Raw genomic sequence first — 20,575 nt, forward strand, 5'->3', positions numbered from 1 at the left:
ACACGGGAGAAGAAAACGGCATACAGGGAGGACGAAGGAAGAATAGTTGAGGAAGCCAGGAGAGACCCATTCATAGCAATCCGCCCTCGTAAGCAGGCACAGACCCACTATATCAGCATGGAGGAATGGACGAGACATTTCAAAGACACCCTCAACAAAGAAGGAAGAGAATGAACACTGGAAACCAACCAAGTGCATACAACGCATGAGACGGCAGTATGGTCTCCACTTACTACAACTGAGGTTCAAAACATTATTGAATCCACAAAAAAGAAAAAGCTGCAGGACGGGATATGATATACAATGAATACCTGAAAGACCCGGCTCATTTACTAGATTCTATTTGGACGAAACTATATAATAAATTCATAGAAACAGCCAAAATCCCAGATCAGTGGAGACAATCAATAGTAAAGGTAATTTTCAAACGGAAAGGAGACCCGAAGGACACAAATAAATACGGAGGAATAGCCCTGGAAAACAATCCTTTTAAGGTATTCACAAAACTAATCACAGAAAGAATAAGGGACACAGTAGAAGAGCACCTCCCAGAATCTCAATTCGGGTTTAGGAGAGGAAGATCCACTCTCGCAGCGGTGGAACTACTGCTAAACAACATATGGGAAGCCATCCATAGGAAGGAAAAATACTATACAATCTTTATAGACTTCACAAAAGCCTTTGATCTCCTGGACCGAGCATTAGTACAAAGGAAGCTCGAGGAAACTCTAGGAAGGGAGAGCGTCTGGACAATAATCATAAACTCCATAAATGAATGGAACAAGATACGGATCTCGGACAGCCTAGACCTTTTAGAACCAATAGTTCAAACAAATGGTGTACTCAAAGGGGACCCACTAAGCCCTCTGCTGTTCATCCTGGCAGCGAAGGACATTATGGAAATTGCACAAAATGAAGATGTAGCAGCATACGCCTATGCGGATGATATTGTGATTGGTTCAAAAAGCTTAAAGAAACTGCAGAACACTATAAACGAAGTGGGAAAATGGTGCATTGAACACAAGTTCGAAATTAACACCGAGAAGACGGAAATGATGGTGTTCAGATCAGGAGGGCAAATACCAAAATCGACAAGAATCAGCCTAGAAGGGAAAATATCTATCACCAAAGATTACAAATATCTAGGGATAACACTCCAGCCGTCTGCGAAATGCTTCACTACGCACACAACAGAGAAAGCGACACGAGCAATTAGAGCGATGAACGAAATAAGCTTCATCAGAACACTAAATCTTGACACAGCAATGGCGCTCTTCAAATCGAAAATCGTTCCAATACTTAAATATGGGATTGAAATTATATGGACACACCAGAATGAAAAGAACTTAGCAACACTGGAAAGAGTTAAAGCATCATACATAAAAAGAGCAATCGGAGTGGCAAAAACAACAAGATCCAGATTAGTCTACCTTCTCGCGCGGGAAACTCTCCTCATAGAGGATTTAAGGACAATGCACCCCCTACCTAACACAACGGCATCGCAGAACCTACTAAGAACACTAACTAGAACAAGAGAAGAAGTACCCACGGAATCCTATGGAACTGGGGCCATGAATTCTGTAACAAGAGGACTAGATCAATCAGAGACTATGCGACCAATTGTTATAGCACCTTTCACTAACGTATGACTATTTTGCTGCAATAAATGTTTTATATTGACATAAAGTAAAGGGAAAAGTGAAAATCAATCTGCCACAATAAAAATGAACAACAAAGAACATAACCAGGATCAAAGGAACACTAGCCTAGCATAGCAATGACAAGCCAAGGGAAGTAGTAAAAAAGAATTAAATACCTGGAGTAAGAAGCCACGCATATTAACAGATCCTGTACGTTGACTCAAAGCAGAGAGCCACGTATGGAAAAGTATAACTCTTTTAAAAGTATTATTTAAATGATACGAAACACATTTCATAGCTCAGCCTCTCCATCTTTTTAACCAAGGCTTCCATTCTTTTCTCATAGAGATCATACAAAGCAAAGTTTGGATAGAAATACTTCGTAAATTCATTATGGCATGAGGTGCCATCTGTCATAACCGGGAGGAAGTAGATGTCAAGTCAGAGAACGCTTACCATATCCAAATAACATACATCTCACATCGATATCACGGGAATAGTATAACAAGACCATTGGAGGAATAAAATATTAAGACCACTAGGTGTGGCATACCATCCACCCATACCTTACACCATTGCCTCCATTGTTGCTACTTAAAATTGTCTGACGATCCACAAATACAGTACACCACTGCCTGCACGGTTGCTAGCTAACATTGTCTGACCATCCATCCATACATTACCTCACTGCTTGCACGGTTGCCAGGTAACATTGTCTGACCATTCATCCATACCTTAGATGCCAGCCTGCTCTGTTCTTGGGTAATCTTGTCTGGTCATCAATCCATACCTTATATCAATGCCTGTATGGTTGCTGGGTAACATTGTCTGACCATCCACCCGTATCTTACATGACATCCTGCACGGTTGCTAGGTAACGATGTCTCACCATCCACCCATACCTTACATCACTGCCTGCACGGTTGCTAGGTAATCTTGTCTGACCGTCCACCCATACCTCACATCACAGCCTGAACGGTTGCTAGGTAACATTGTCTGACCATCCACTCATACCTTACATCACTGCCTGCACGGATGCTAGGTAACATGGTCTGACCATCCATCCATATCGTACATCACTGCCTGTACGGTTGCTAGGTAACATTGTCTGATCATCCATCCGTATCTTACATGACATCCTGAACGGTTGCTAGGTAATATTGTCTGACCATCCACCCATACCTTACATCACTGCCTGCACGGTTGCTAGTTAACATTGACTGACCAACCACCCATACCTTACATCACAGCCTGCACGGTTGCTAGCTAACATTGTTTGACCATCCAGCAATACCTTACATCACTGCCTGCACTTTGTTGGCGAACATTGTCTGACCATCCACACATACCTTACATCACAGCCTGCACTGTTGGCAGGTAACACTGTCTGGTCATCCACTCATTCCTTACATCACAGCCTGCACTGTTGACAGGTAACATTGTCTGGTCATCCATCCATTCCTTACATTACTGCGTGCACAGTTGCTAGGAAACATTGTCTTACCATCCACCCATACATTACATCACAGCCTGCACTGTTGCCAGGTTACATTGTCTGGTCATCCAACCATTCCTTAGATCACAGCCTGCACTGTTGCCAGGTAACACTGTCTGGTCATCCACTCATTCCTTACATTACTGCATGCACAGTTGCTAGGTAACATTGTCTGACCACCCACTCATACATTTCATCACTGCCTGCAAGGTTGCTAGCTAACATATTCTGGCCCTCCATATATTGAGTCACTGGCCGCACGGTTGCTAGCTGTCTGACCATCCATCCATACTTCTCATGACAGCCTGCACGGTAGTTATGTAACAGTTTCTGACCATCCACCCTTACCTTTCATGACAGCCTGCACGGTTGTTAGATGACATTGTCTGGCCAGCCATCCATACCTCATATCACTGCCTGCACGTTTGCTAGGTAACATAGTCTGGCCATCCATCCATAGCTGGCATCACTGCTTGTACGTTTGCTAGTTAGCATTGTCCGTCCATCCATTCCATACTTTACAACACAGCCTGCACCGCCTATGGTAACAGTGTCTGTCCATCAATCCATACCTTTCATCACTGCGTGCAAGTTTGCTAGGTAACATTGTGTGGACATCCATCCATACCTTTCATCACTGCGTGCAAGTTTGTTAGGTAACATTGTGTGGACATCCATCCATTCCTTACATTACTGCGTGTACAGTTACTAGGAAACATTGTCTGACCATCCACCCATACATTACATCACTGCCTGCACTTTTGCTAGCTAACATTGTCTAACCATCCACCCATACCTTAGATCACAGCCTGCATTGTTGCCAGGTACAATTGTCTTGTCATCCATCCATTCCTTACATTACTGCGTGCACAGTTGTTAGGTAGCTTTGTCTGACCATCCACCCATACATTACATCACAGCCTGCACGGTTGCTAGCTAACATTGTTTGACCATCCATCCATACCTTACATCACTGTCTGCACGATTGCTAGGTATCATTGTGTAAGACATCCATACGCACCTTACATCACTGCGTGCCAGTTTGCTAGTTAACGTTGTGTGGACATCCATCCATACATTACATCATAGCCTGTACAGTTGATAGATAACATTGTCTGTCCATCCACCCATACCTGCACGGCTGCTATGGTTACACTTTCGTCACACATTTTGTCGCATTACGTTACACAAATGTTCGATGGACCCCTAGCCATAAGACATATTCATGTCAAGCTATTATTTCGCAATAGAAACTGTTAAAAAACGCCTTAATACACTTCAACAATCGAGCTCTCTCTTAAACTTTACGAGCTGAGATACACGGGAGAACTGAAATATTCGGAAAAGAACAATACCGAAATTATAAACATCCTCTGGACATTGTGTCACCAGAGACATGGCACTGAAGTGACAATGGATTCAAAAAGATGGATCTAGCCCACTTATCCTTCCTCTTCTTCCTCTTCTTCTCGTTTCCTTATGTCCTCTGTAGGACCACGGGTTGCTTTGTCCTGGTTTAGGTTTCGTTCCTTTCCTCCCAGAACCTCGCCATCCTCTCTATCTCTTCCTCTCCCTTCTTCAGCTGATTTCTGCACTATCCTTTTCTCTTGTCTCCTCCAATTGTGGCTTCTTTATCCCGTTCCTATACCTTTCTCTTTCACTGAGCTCTCGCATTCTAGTTGGTGTGGATACTGACCTTGACTTCCTCCTTCGCTTCTCTATTGCCAACGCAGTGTGTGTGATGTGCCGAATTAAAACTTTCTCACGTTTTCTCTAATTAAACGGTGACGAGCCATAGTGGGTAAGAAACGACGTGAAAAGAAAACAGAAACTATCGCAAAACGCTATTTCAAAACAACTAGTACGTACTGGTTAGTAAAAGTAAATGCACTAGGGTACATCAATTTTTAGTTTTTTTATTGAAATACTTTGCCAAATTGCACGATGTCTTTTCTTCATTTATTTTCACCTACAATGTAAATTTAAACAAAGTGTTTCTTAACCTCGAATATTAATTTTCATTTATTATCTGCGATGTTGGTTATCCGAAATTACCTCCCCGCCCGTTTTGTTTGTTTAACAGAGGTTCTACTTTCCTAACGTTCAGTTATGCTCAAATATGTACTGGTCCGTAAAAATGTAGACACTTTTTGATAGTTAATATCCTTGCAACAAAATGACATATCGTTTCAGTCCTTGCAGGGTAGCGTAGTCCATTGTTTTCTCAACAGATGATGAATGTCACGTGAATGGCGCCACAACTTGGCGCGTGTTTTCCAGCAGATGATAGTGCAGCAGTGAATGAAGTATGATGGCCGTTTGAGCAACGCAAGGCCGTATTGAAGTGGTACTAGAAGTACGAAAACTTGATGGAGGTAGGACGGCAATGGCGTAATGTATACGGAACTCGGCCACCAACACGTACATCATGTTATAGTATTCAGGATAAATTTGAAGCTACGGCACTGTTCAAGATGTGCTTATAAGAAAAGGTCTGGCCGACCATAAACATCAATAAGCACAGTTTCCAGCGCTGCTGTGTTGCAAGATTTTACCATGTCACCTCATAAATCTGTGAATCAGCATGCAAGTGAAAGCGGGGTGAGCCGATCAACCGTACGACGAATTTAAGACTGCAAATTGGAAACTGTACATTCGAAGATCACTGCACGCTATGAACGAGGATGACCCAGATCGAAGGTTGGAGTACTGCGAGTGGTTCGAAGGTATGCTTCGCGAGGAAGAACGGTTTGCAGGGATGGTTATCTGGTATGACGAGGCGCAATTCAAACTGAACGGTACTGTAAACCGCCAAAACTGCGTGTACTGGGCTCCTAAAAATCCTCACGTTCACGTGGACGAACATGTTCATCTACACGGTGTTAATGTGGGGTGTGGTCTGTCATCGCGTGGTTTGATTGGCCCATTCTTCTTTTATGGTACCGTAACTGGTGAGGTGTACCTTCATATGATGCAAACATCAATGTTACCCGCCATCCGAGAGGCGCGCCGCCTCACTACCACAGAGATGTCGACGAGGAGCTGTCGAGTACCCACCACGGTCTCCAGACCTTACACCTCTTGACTTCTACCTATGGGTGACCTTGAAAATGAAGTTTAGTGACATACGCTAGCTACACTGAACAAGCTACAATAAAGCATCGAGGCGTCCTGTGTAGCTATCACAGCGGCAACACTGACAGCCGTAGTTCAGCCGGCAGTTCAGCGGCATCGACGTTGTTCGGTTGCTAATGGGGGTCACTTAGAACACCTTCCCCCGTACAAGAATTGTAATGGTATGCCATTTTGTTCCATTAATATTGACTATCAAAGTGTGTCTATATTTTTCTGGACCCCTCAGAATGTAATTTGGTCCTGTGCATTTAATTCCACGGGATTCGTCAAACCTTAACATTTGTTTGAGATATACCTGCTCAGTAAAGACATCCAAATGCGTCCAATTGTCGGATTTAGGCATAACACTTCACAACAAGTCAACAACTTTGGTATTGAAAGTTAGAATTGCACACACTCACAAATAATAATTCAAAATTAAATTCTTTATGCTTCTCGCAATACTAGATATAGCTGCAAACACCATGATTCTAAAGGGTGCAATCAATCCGCCGGAGCCCTCTGCTCATTACATGGACCTTAGAGGCTGTAGTAACGGGTTTCTCCTCCTTACCTGCTTTTTGTTGGTTGATTTCGTTCTGCAGATAATCACCCAGCTGCTGTCCACACTCATCCATCAAGACAAACATGGCCTTCATTTTACTGGAAGTGAATGCGGGACTTAAAGTGTTGCGCATTTCTCGCCACTCCTCACCTAAGAGGCAAATTGAGTAGACCATAATGAGAGAAAGACATTTTGAGCGAGAACTGAATAATAATAATAATAATAATAATAATAATAATAATAATAATAATAATAATAATAATAATAATAATAATAATAATAATAATAATAATACTAATAATAATAATAATAATAATAATAATAATAATAATAATAATAATAATAATAATCAAAATGGGTGACAACAGGTTAACAAAACAGATCTTAAAATATCTTTGAACAAAATGTCAAGAACAATATGGATCCATCAACTTAAGGAGGATTTGGAAATAAACAATATAGGTGAAGAAGAAGAAACAGAGAGAGTGAGGTATGTATTTTTAGAAATTTTTAAAATGGAAGGATTCCGAGCTCGGAACGGACAGAATATAAGCTGAAAATAATCCGAAGAGAAGAAAAGGAGACATAGTGAAAAGATGACGGGGTATTGGAGGAACAAGATGGAGCATTGAAATTGATACGTGGTCGCTGGAAGAAACTAACCGAGAAATAATAATAATCTATACATGTAAAATAAGAGTTTTGTCTGTGCAATGCTCAGAATTTGAAAAGAATGGTATTTCTGTATCGGTCATGTCCACAGTAACAAGGAAATGAACTTTTTACTTTTCCGTAATTTCTGTCTGTCTGTCTGTCTGTCTGTCTGTCTGTCTGTCTGTCTGTCTGTCTGTCTGTCTGTCTGTCTGTCTGTCTGTCTGTCTGTCTGTCTGTCTGTCTGTCTGTCTGTCTGTCTGTACACGCATCACTAGAAAACGGCTAAATAGAATTTAATAAAAATCGGTATGAAAAGTCGGGGGATAAGTCGCTAAAATCCAAAATATAAATAATTTTATTCACGCTGATAGAAAGTGTAGTTTAGGGGAAGGCCTAAAATTTAATTTTCAAATATGTATGTTATCAGTGGTCCTATCTTAATAAAAATTGGTATGCGAAGTCTGGGAATAAATCGCTACAATCTGAGCTATAAATAATTTTATTCACGCTGAGTGAAATTGTAGTTTAGGGAAAGGCCTAGGATTTAATTCTTAAATATTTACGTATTATTGGTCTTATCTTCTTGAAAACTGGTATACAAAGTCGGAGAATGAGCCACTATAATCTGAGATAAAAAATAATTTTATTCACGCTGAATGAAATGGTAATTTAGGGGAAGGGATAAAACTTAATTCTTAAATATTTATATTATTAATGGTCGTATCGATAAATACTACATAACCACAGTTATATAGAATTAAATTTCCGTCCATTTATGTCTTATACATTTTACCGTACCGGCTATGATAACACAGATATTCATGAATTTGTATTTTTGTTGCTAAGTCCATATCGACACCGAGCCACGAGAAAATGGGTTAACAGAATTTAATGAAAATCGGTATATAGAGTCAGGGAATAAGAAACTAAAGTCCAAACTGTAGTTTACGCGAAGGCGCCAGAATTTAATTTTTAAATGCCTAAATTTTTGGTCCTATAGAAAGGCACTGCATAACAAAAATTACAGAGAATACAATTTCAGATCATTTATGTTTTATTCAGTTTTACCGTACCGACTGTGATAAGAGTGGTATTTCAGAGTCGGAAGAAAACTAAATATGAAGGCCTACAATATCGAAAGCGCATAACATTGATCAACAATATCATTACATTGACCCTTGTTTGTTGTGATGTTATTTGCTCTTATGCTGCCTCTCAACTCTCAACTCTCAACTGCTGCGTACCGAGTATAATAGCCTGACTGAATATTTCCGGGAAATAGCCGGGGAGTTAGAAATCTTTCTTCTTTAGCATTCCATTTCTCTGGTTCATACATTTTCTTATACAGCTGGTACGTAACACACTGTTTCTTCATAGTATTTCAATTATTCGATCCCTACTCCGACGCGCTGTTTCGAATGAGCAGTGTGCATTAAGGCAGAGACTGACTTAGTAATAATAATAATAATTTCGTGTGGCTATTTCTAGCCGAGTGCAGCCCTTGTAAGGCAGACCCTCCGATGAGGGTGGGCGGCATCTGCCATTTGTAGGTAACTGCGTGTTATTGTAGTGGAGGATAGTGTTATGTGTGGTGTGTGAGTTGCAGGGATGTTGGGGACAGCACAAACACCCAGCCCCCGAGCCATTGGAATTCACCAATGAAGGTTAAAATCCCCGACCCGGCCGGGAATCGAACCCGGGACCCTCTGAACCGAAGGCCAGTACGCTGACCATTCAGCCAACGAGTCGGACACTTAGTAGTAGTAGTAGTAGTAGTAGTAGTAGTAGTAGTAGTAGTAGTAGTAGTATGGCCTGGTCTAGAATAACAATTTAGGCCTATTCCAAATTATAGCACCACAATTCACCAAATAACTCAAAATTCAACTCTGAAAAGAGCTTCTTGCTCTTCACTTGTATTAAATTCTACATTCATTTCATTCCAAATTATCAGTGAAAAGGGGGTTTCTCCTCTGGCTTGGAGGGAAAAATCGCCTCCAAGTTGGGAATTCGATCCCGGTCCTTATTTCTAATCCCGGGGTTTCGGGATTACACTTGGTCAGTCCCGGGATCCCGGGATTATCCCGGGATTGAAGATTACAAATAAAAAATAAGACAATCTTACAGGAATCAACTGTTTAATCAGAAAATCGACATTTAGACAAAATCAACATATTTTATGGTATACACCTAGCTAATGTAATCACTCTAACTAATCAGACTTAGAGTCAGACTAACCAGATTTAAAATCACTCAGTCTCTATGTTAAAATCTTTCTTTTCCAAGAATCAGTGAGATCTCTTTAAACTTACATAAATTTTAAAAAACCCTTATGTAACAAACTATGCAAATAAACTTTGGATATTAACAACAATCTCTCTGAACATATACTAAATAGACGACTTTCATGTAACTACATAATAAGTAAGTACAACGTTTCTTAGCAAAAACTATTCAAAAATAACATTAATCAGTCACATTTCACATTTCTCGTGAATATAAAGAAAACTAATTTAATAGGAACCTTGTAATTTGAATTGCGAAAATATGATCTGAGAAATAACAACGCGTCTAGTGTCTCATCACCAAGCCTGCTTCTCAATTTGTTGCACATATGCAGCTGCTGAGAAAGAGCGTTCAGGTTCGATGGAAGTTGGAGGAATCGTTAGTAAATACTTATAAGTCTGCTCTAGGTTATAGCTCCGAGTAGAATTTGAAGACTCGTATAGGTCCACTTCCTTCTTAGCAATTCCTCAAAATTCATTTTCATTTAATGCTTCAGGAGACATAATTTTCATGCTGTTTTCTATTTCCAGCTAAAGCTTTCCTTTGAGCGTCAAATCACATTTTTCTGTATTTGTAGGCTTGATTTTTATATTTTGTTCCTTCTCTTCATCATTTTTTACCATTTAATCTCTCAATTAAAGAAACAATCTGGTTTGTTATTAGGACTTTGCTCGGACTTGAAAATGTAGGCTTTATTTCATCATCGAACGCCAGCGCCAAATTGACACCATGAGGATTTTGTAGGTAGCGTAATACGCCACTCATCTCATTTCTTCGGCGATCTGTCATGCGCTATTTTAAATTTATCTTGAATTTAGAAGCCAATTCGGAGCTATTGCCATTTAACTGCTTAAAAAGAAACTTAAGGGCAGCATCAGCTGTGCATAAATTCGCATCAGTGCGACAGAGTGCTTCTACAGTTAATTTGACTGGAGCTAAGACTTTAAAGATTTCATAGATGAGCTCTGGATCGGACTCTTCCAACTGCACTGGATTATTCAAACGTCCTTAGAGTTTCGTTTCACGCAGTCTATTTTGCAAATTTTTAAAAATGATGTCAATTCCGAAGATCCATGGCATAATTTTTGCCCTGCGAGTTTCCACTATTCGACCCTCTCCCCGCCGAAAAAGTTTCTTAGCAAAAAGTATTCAAAAATAACATTAATCAGTCACATTTCACATTTCTCGTAAATATAAAGAAAACTATTTTAATAGGAACATTGTAATCACGAATCACGGTTGTCTGCGGCTTGGACATTCCAGTTCTGGAATATTGGACTGTTAGATCGGCAGCGCAGTCCTGTTCGTTAAAAGCGAGAAAATGTGTGGTATTTCATTTGATCGAGTATTTCATATGAAAGCATTGCTTTTAATCCCTCCATTCCTACTGACGTCATTGTAATATATGTTCGTTTCAGTTGGGAAAACCACTAAGGCATTCTTTCTGAGAATGTAAAAAGGCAGGTGGAGAGTGAGTATCTACCATTATAATGAAAAGTCCCCAACCTGATTGTGACTGATGGTATGCAAGCGCGTCTGCCATTACAGTGAAAATTCCCTAACTCAGTCTTCATATGATAAAAGATGTTTGGTGACTTCCCCGTCACGTTTCTAGGCTAACGATAAGAGCTATGAAATTTAATACAATCTTGCTCACAACGAGTACACTACCTAACCTAGAAATCTGTATACAATGTAGAATTCCGTAGCGAAGCACGGGTACATCAGCTAGTAACATATTAATAACAATAAATATAATAACCGTGCCCAGAGGGCGATATCGGGTGTAATGGTGCTGCACCTTATATCCACTTTGTGTCTTCAGGGAGTATTTGTGACTTTATTTTGAATGCTGGGATTGTGTTGGTGTTGTCCAGTGAATCTACTTTCGTTTAATAAAGTTTTTTGGGTCATATTTGTTCTTAACTAGTAGTTACCCGCGGCTTCGCTCGCGTGGATTTCGTAATTTTTGAAAAGTAATTGTTCCTCGGTACTGTACTAAGACATTATCTGAAAATCCCCAAAGTATAAAACTCGCCGAAAAATTCAGTTTCATTTACCCCAGAAACTCTTTCAAACCACGTTTGCGGTATTGCCTTTTGGGGCTAAAATGACCATTCGACATATAGCTGTACATGTAAGAAACAGTCTTCTTTCAAGTAGAAAAAACATGTTTCCTCATTTTTAAAAGAAATTTCAAATGCCTGTTTCCACGTATGTAACATCTTAAGTTTCCGAGACATAAGTCTTCCCATAAATAAGAATTCAACCCCTTTGTCAGTCCTTCCATCACCCTCATTCCCATCTAAGTGGATTTTCCGAAAACAAAAAATTACATGTTTCTTTATTTTTAAACGAGATTCCAAATAACAATTTTCACGTCTGTAACATATTCAGTTTCTGGGATATAAGTATCCTCATGAACAGAATCCAAGCAGAATTTAACTCGATTTTCCGAAAACCAAAAGTTTGCGTTCCTTTACTTTTTTAAGGATATTCCAAATACCAATTTTCAAATCTGAAATTTCTTTAGTCTTTTTAGATATAAGTATCCTCCTACAAATAATTCATCCATTTTTTCAATTCTTTCACCCACCCGTCTTAATTAATTTCCGAAAAGAAAAGAATACGTGTTTCTTTAGTTTTAAAGGAGACTCTAAATACCAATCTTCACTTCTATAACGTCTTTAGTTTGTGAGACATAAGTACCCTCATACAAAGAATTCAACTAATTTTTCAATGCAATTACCTACTCCCCCTTATGTGGATTTCCCACACACAAAAAAGAATACGCGTTTCTTTGGTTTGAAAGAAGATTACAAATACAAATGTTCATGTGTGTAACATCTTCAGTTTTTTAGATATAAGTATCTTCATATAAAGATTTCAACTCCTTTTATCACCCTCTCCCCTCCCTCCCCCTTCAAGTTGAATTCCCTCCCAAAAATGTATTTCTTTATTTTTAAAGGAGATTAAAAATACCATTTTCACGTCTATAAGCTTCAGCTTTTGAGATATAAATATCCTCATAAAAGGAATTCATTTTTTCACTTCCTTTCACCCTCCCATTTCAGTGAATTTTCCAAAAACAAAAAAGAACTAGTTGTTTCTATACTTTAAGGGATCTTTTAAATACCAGTTAGCATGACTGTAACATCTTCAGTGTTTGAGATATAAGTATCCTCATAAAAATAATTCAACTCCATTTTAACCTCCCCCCTGCAAGTTGATCCCCCCAAAAAATTGACACTTTGTGTTCCTTTATTTTTAAGGTAGATTCCAAATACAAGTTTCCACGTCTGTAACATCTTCAGTTTTTGAGATGTAAGTGCCCTCATGACAAAATTCAACTACTTCTTCACTTCTTCCACACTTCACCCCACTTAGAAGAATCCAAATACCAATTTCACGCCTGCAACAACTTTAGTTCTTGAGGTATAAGTAGCCTCATACTAAGAATTCAATTAATATTTCAAATATTTCACTCCCCTTACGTGGATTTTCTGAAAACAAAGAAATACGTATGTCTTTTTTAAAGGAGACTCCAAATAGCAATTTTCACCCATCTAACATCTTCAGTTTTTTAGCTATCAATATCCTAATAAAAAATCAACCCTCTTTACAGTCATTTTAACCCACCCTCCGGTAAGTAGTTTTCCCGAAAATAAATAATACACATTTCTTTATGTTTAAAAGAGATAAAAATTACCAATTTTCACGTCTGTAACATGTTAAGTTTGTGAGATGTTCTGTAGATATTTTTATTTTATGAATTCACCTCCTTTTCTAGTTAACCTTAAGTGTATTTTCAGAAAATAAATGAACTATGTTTCCTTGCTTTTACAGGAGATTTCAAATACCATTCTTCATGCTTGTAACACTTTACGTTTCTGAGATATACTATAGAATAGTATTTTTTAATATAACCGATTTGTCATTGCTGTTCAGCTCCCCCCCCCTCCCCGCCCATTAACTGCATTTCGCAAAAAACAAAAAATACGTATTTCTTTATTTTTAAAGGGTGCTCCAAATATAAATTTTTATGTCTGTAACATCTTCAGGTTTTGATATATATATATCCTCATTAAAGGTATTCAACCTAATTTTGACCTTTTTTAAAACCCCGGTAATGGTATATTCCGAAAAGAAATAAATACGGTACGGTATTTTTATTTTTAAAGGAGATTCTTAATGCCAGTTTTTATGTCTGTAAAATTTTAAGTTTTTGACATACAGATATGCTCATTTAAACAATTCGCTCGCCCTTTTCAGAACCCCTTTAGCGACGGAATATCCCAAAATCCTCCCTTAGTGAGCAAATAAGCTCTAATATACAGTAAATGCAACCCCAAAATTTCATTTCTTTATGTCCAGTAGTTTTAGCTCGGCGATGATGAATCAGTCAGTCCGTCAGTCAGGACATGATATTCTATATTCATTTCATTCATTCATATCAGTTTTGCCCTTATGGACAGTGTTTGAACTCGAATATCTAATGATGACACAATTTTAACTTCTTTCACTTCTTCCTCTTCTCTTCCCAAAAATCTCTTCATCCTTTGGCTGTGCTCCTGTTTCCTTTGTTCTGACCACAATATTCCTGTTTTCTTTTTCTCATTTACTATAAATTTTGTTGTTGTCCATTCTCTGTATGTGCCCATAGAAAGTTAGTCTCCGTTTCCATATCATGTCTGTGAGTCTGTCAGTGTGCTGGTACCGTTCTTCGGTAGGTAGTTTCATCCATATGCCATCTCTGTGTATTGGTCCAAATATATTTTCCATCTCTATGATGCCTGATGCTCCAATTGTGGTCGTTTCTGACGCATGGAATGCTTCTGGTAATACGACTGTTGTGTAGTGTCTAAATTTGGCCTGTCTTGATATGCTGTTCTTATTATAATGTGACCATGTGAGTTTGTATGCTTTCTGGAGTTTTTCGTTCGTTCTATGTTTGACGCCTTGTTTGATTTTCCTATTTGTATGTATTCCCCTAAATATTTACATTTTTGGGCTCGTTTTACGGATCCATATACAGTATACATGGTGTGCACATTGTTGTTCTGTCGTTCCATGTATTGGGTCTTCTCGTAAGATATCTGTAGACCTGCTTTGGCAGCTATTTCATGCAAGCGTTCCAATGCATTCTTTGCCTCCTGTGTATTATTGCTGAGTATGGCTATGTCATCTGCAAATGCCAGATATTTTATGATGGTTTTTGTTTCACGTGTTATTTCCAGCTGTATTCTTTTAACTTGTTCCTCCCACTGCTTGATAATTTTGTCTAACACCATGTTGAACAAGCCTTGTGATAGCCCGTCTCCTTGTCGGACACCTGTGTGTATCTGGAAGGGTTCCGAAATTTCTCCCATGAACTTGATCTTGGAGGTGGTGTCTGTAAGCGTCTGTTGTATAAGTGCTCTGGTTTTTCTGCCAGTGCCATATTCTTCCAGTACGTCAAAGAGCGTATGTCTGTCTGTGGAGTCATACGATTTTTTAAGTACACAAAGGTAACTACAGTGTTTCTTGTTTGTCAGACTTTCAAAAGTGTTCTCAAATTCCAGATCTGTTCGATGCAATATCTCCCTTTCCTGAAGCCTGCCTGGTATTCCCCTATTTGTGGTTCTGCTTGCGGTTCTAGCCTGTTTCATAGCACCTTAGAGAACATTTTGTACGCAACTGGTACGAGCGAAATACCTCTGTAATTATTTGGATCTGACTTATCACCATTCTTATGTAATGGATTTATTAATGCACATTTCCATTCCCTGGCACTTTTTATGTGACCCTAATTTCTACGATAGTCTTATGGTCTTTTGGTGATGTTTTCATTTTGGAGCTTCCAGATCTCGGCGATAATACCATCCTCTCCTGCTGCTCCATAAATTTTCATTTGTCTTATGATTTCCTCTATCTCTTCTGTTGTGGGTAGATTTAGAATCGGGGTTGGATGTAGTTTTTGGAATGTTGATTTTTCTGGGTATTTGCAACTGAGACGTTTATCAAAGTAATGATTGAGAATTTTACAGTTTTCTTTCCTGTTTGTTTCCAGGGATCTATCTGTTCTTCGGAAGCAGAGGCTAGGAGGTTGATAGCCCTTAATATTTTCTTTGAAAGTTCTGTAAATATTTCTTGTGTTATTTCTCTTGAAATCTTCCTCAATTTCTTTTAGACTGTTATTGTAATATGCTCGTTTTTCTCTTCAGATTTCCTTCGATGATTATTTCTGAACTAAGTGAAATTCCTTCCATGTTTCAGATACTCTGTTACTGTTGAACATCTCCCATGCTTGTTTTCTTCTTTGAATGGCTTGATCACAAATTACGTTCCACCATCTATATTTTCGTTTGCTAGGAGGCTGTCCCTAGCGCATTGCCTTCTGAACTGTCTTCGCAAGATCCGTCCAAGTGCCTGTTGAATGCCTATGAATTTCTTCAACGATTTTATTCTGGTTTATCTTCAATTATTTCGGATCAGTTTTGACTATTTTGTTTTGCACTGTCTTTTTCTGTCTTGGGACTGGCCTAATTTTAACTTGTAGTAGATAATGATCAGACCCGAGGAATCCTTTACGCGTTCTGACATTTAAAATTTCCCGCGTATTTTTTCTTGGAAATGGCCACATGATCAATCTGGAATTCTCCCCACACTGTGTTGGGTGCTTTCCATATTGTAAGGTTTCGTCTTGCCTTTTGAAATTGCGTTGACATAATTTTGAGTTTAAAATTTTGACAATATTTCATGAGGTGTTCCCCATTTTTGTTTATGCGATGTGGGCCGAGTACGGGCCTGTTATTTGTCTGTATTTTCTCTCCTTACCTAATTCTGCATTGAAGTCTCCCATTATAAATTTCACATGTCTTTCTGGTACGTTGTTGGTTACTTCTTCCATGTCTTCCCAGAAGTCTTCAATTTCTTGTGCCTTCTTTCTGTTATGGTCATACGTAGGTGCATTTGCATTGATAATTGTGTATGCTTTATTTTATTTTATATACTAGCAAATGTACCCGTGCATCGCTACGGTATTCTATATTGTATACGGGTATCGAAGTAAATTACTGTACATGCAGTGAATACTATTTTTTATATTCCATGCTTCCAAGGAAGTGCATAGGGAGGTCCACATACGTTGTTTCAAAAGTAAAGTGCGAGTTGCAGAGTTGTGACGATAACAGCAGGTCCACTTGCCAAATGCCAGTCGCAAATGAGTTGGGAATTTTCATTAAAATGGCGGGCCTTCTTGCCTGCTGCGCTGTCGCAATCGATTTGGAGAGTTTTCGTTGCAATGACAGACACCATTTCCTACTTCCAGACAAATAACAATTGAGGAATGTTTATTATAATGTCAGGCACCTTCCCTATTGCCCGTAAACATTGAGTTGTGCTGTTAATATATAATGACAGGCCCTTTTCCTAATGTCTGTCATCTTGCTGTCAGCCACACCGAGATAGTGAGTTTCCATTAAAATAGCAGACCACTATGCCTAACGTCAGTCACTTTTTAGTTGGGTAAAATTGTTTATAATGATGGGCACCCTTGCCTACTACCGAACACAATCGGGTAAAGGAGTTTTAAAAAACTTGCATGCTCCCTAGCCTTCTGCCAGTCAAATCGAGGAGGAAATTATTCATTACTATGGTACACATGAGTTGAATTGCCAGTCAAAGTCGATGTGGGGACTACTGATTGCAATAGCAGACGCCCTCCTACTGTGAGTCATTATCGATTTGTAAAGTATTAATTACAAAGGCAGACACACCCTTTCTAGATCGCTTCATATAGACATCAATGAATAAATATAAATCGCTATACGAAAGTACAGTATGTGGCTTTTCACCTTCATTTAAAGATTAACTGCTCTAAATGATACATCATATCGACAAAGGGATTGTACGATAAGACGCCACATATAACAGTCTAAATGGCTGGTCCTATGATATGTTCTCGTATCTCATCTATTTATGGGTAATATTAGGTTAGAAACGTGACATTTAGGTAAGGTTTTCTCACAGTGCATTATTTTTTGGGTACATATGTGACAGCTACAAGCATAGAATTTGGCTCACATATAGCTACTGAGTGGGCCAATATTCGCGTAGAATTTGATGATCCTATCTTTCGGATAAGTGAATCGAACTACCAATTACACGTACAAAAGCGCAAAATTTACGTACAGTCCAGAAATAGAGCCAAACTTAACGTATATAACAAAAAGTCATATGATAAAAGTTGTAGATCACTCCAAATTGAACTGATATTGTGCCATCCATTTTGTGATACGATTTGCCGTTTAGCCACCAAATATCTCGAAAAAGCCTTTCTCGTGGACAGTCGAAAATTCTTCTGAGGACGCAGAGCACAGTTTTCTGCGAAACGTTAAGAATTTCACCTTATTTTCTTGACACGGCACAAGCCAAAAAGCCTATACAATATCATGTCTATTTTGAAAATGTTCGATTTTTTAGGGAACCTGAAGTCATCAGCTTCTCTAGTACCAAGTTTATAAGATGCCTGGAAGTGCCTCATTAATTCACGTCTATTTTACTTTTTATATCTTCCTTTTGTGAATGTAGATTTTATTTCACCCCCTTCCCTAGGGGTTCTAGGGGCGTTTATCGCCCCAGTGTATATTTCCCAGATAGTAGGTAATATTTGTACGCCTCCCACACTCGAAATTAAACCACATTCCACACGTATCACACTTATCACCAGTTCTTAAATTCCTCTCACACCCCATACACTTTACGTTCACGTTCACTACCTCTTCTGAAGCTGGTTGAACAGGGCCCGGGTTTAACTACAAGCCTCCTCTAACAAGTACTGTAGTGCGGCAGTCAGTGCCAACGATACAACACTTCTAGTGTAACTGCCTGCTGCTGGTCCACATCCCAGCACGCACTCCGCAGCCTGCTTGACCATGTCCCGATTGCTGCTTGCCAAGCTGATAAGGAAATACCCATCGCTGCACAAATATGTTTGCTCACTTCAACAGTCAACTAGCAGCTTAAAAATATCTCGAGTGCCACTATTCATCTCAGCGAACCCGAAAACTATTTATTCGACACTATTTTCGATTAATTTATATATAACCGCCCTGAAACCCCGCCCCTAAGGGTGCTAGGAATGGCTTACCCCCACAGTGCGCATCTCCAGATAGTAAGTTATGAGTGTACCAAGTTTCGTTGATTTTTCTCCAGTGGTTTAGGAGGAGATGTGTCATTTACATACATACATTCATTTTTATATATGTAGATTTTGTGCCGTAAATGTCCTCCATCTTGTCAATTGCTCCATCTGTTCCACAGATAACACTCTCTATAGAGTCACTCGTTACATTTGGCTAAAATCTTTGCCCTAACTGCCACACATTTTGTTTCTTTTATCATTACTCCCACGGAAACCACGAAGAAGATAGGCACTCTACTTACAAATCCCGGCGTGGCCTAGGTCACACAGCCTGTCAATATTTTCAGCCATCTTTAAGACGGACAATATGAGGCTTCTATACTAGACACCACATTGCACTATTACCTGGTTAGCTTGCGTGGGAGTTAAGCTCCGAATCGAAAAAGAGCTAAGCACAAAACGACGTGAGACACTGAGGTGGGGGCACCTCAACCCAGACACGGCGAGTCCCAATGTCTGATAGGGGAAATTCCCCTTGATATGCAGGGCAGGTGTGAATAAGATTTAGCCAAATAAGCAATCGCGGGTCACCTGAGATAAAGAGAAAAATGGTCAACGGCCACGACGGTAGGAGAGGATATACTGTGGCAGAGAGGGCGGAAGAACAGATTCAAAACAACTTCGTGTCTGACTTGTAGCAAGCGGCAAAGTGGTCAACATCTGTTCACCAGGTGTGCACCTGTAAACATGCTACAGAAACTAACAATCCCTGGTTCTACACCACTAGCAAAAGCTAGAAGATTGATTACAAACAATCATGACTCGTGTAAGTGAAAACAATATTACTCCAGGTGGCAACCAAGCATTCTGGAGAGCTTGGACTTCTACGAGAGAGCAAGTTAGAGTGCTTTGGTAAACTTCCACGTTAAAACACACAGTTACAATGAAACTTTCAACAATCAGACACTGATTCAAACAGGAAAACTATACAATCTCACAATAGAACTCACGAAGCAGAAAATGCAAATTCTGGCCCTGCAGAGATTCAGAAACAAGAATATAATAATTACATAATCTTCAAGTGTGGAACAAAAAAGACAATTGGCTAAGGAGCAACACTATTTGGTATGCACTTTTTTGTAGACAAACAAGTTTTAGAATCTGTAAAAAAGGTGAACACATCAACAATAGACATATAACTTCATGAATCAAACAAACCAACAAAAGCTACACCTTTATTAATGTCCATGCACAAAAAAATGATGACAATAAAAAGAGCCTAAAAACTAAAAGATTCTGGAAAGAAGTTAAAACAGAGATGGCCAAAATTCTAAAAAATGTGAAAATTCTACTCGGTGACTTCAGTTCACAAATTGGCAGGGGACGCAAATACAAGAAGACAGAGGGAGACTATCCGGGCCACAGTTTCACTAATAAGAAAGGCACACATCTCATTGGGTTATGGCTACAAAACAACTTTAAAATTATGTCGACTTCACTCAGAAAAAGCCCAGAAAAAAAATCGTGATCACCCATCCAACATATAGGAGAATGTCAGATTGATCATGTAGCAATATCGCACGATTACCAAAACGAAATTTACGATGTGCAAGTGCGCAGGGGTGCTAACATCGATTCGGATCATTATTTCACCAGGATCAAAATTAAATTCACACCCAAAAGAAAATTCAACAGTAAAA

The 20,575-nt window shown here is 39.1% G+C and overlaps 1 protein-coding gene across 2 annotated transcripts in view; it reads right to left on the reverse strand.

Moving 5' to 3' along the window:
- LOC136857416 (cytochrome P450 9e2) overlaps positions 1-20,575 on the reverse strand; it is a 110,128-nt gene that overhangs the window by 47,547 nt on the left and 42,006 nt on the right. For both annotated transcript variants that reach the window (XM_067136066.2, XM_068225177.1), the window contains one exon: positions 6,824-6,964. In XM_067136066.2, coding sequence (XP_066992167.2) covers positions 6,824-6,964 — 141 coding nt within the window. The remainder of the gene's footprint in view (positions 1-6,823; positions 6,965-20,575) is intronic.

The sequence above is a fragment of the Anabrus simplex genome, chromosome 1, assembly GCF_040414725.1.
Source record: "Anabrus simplex isolate iqAnaSimp1 chromosome 1, ASM4041472v1, whole genome shotgun sequence".
NCBI lineage: Eukaryota > Metazoa > Arthropoda > Insecta > Orthoptera > Tettigoniidae > Anabrus > Anabrus simplex.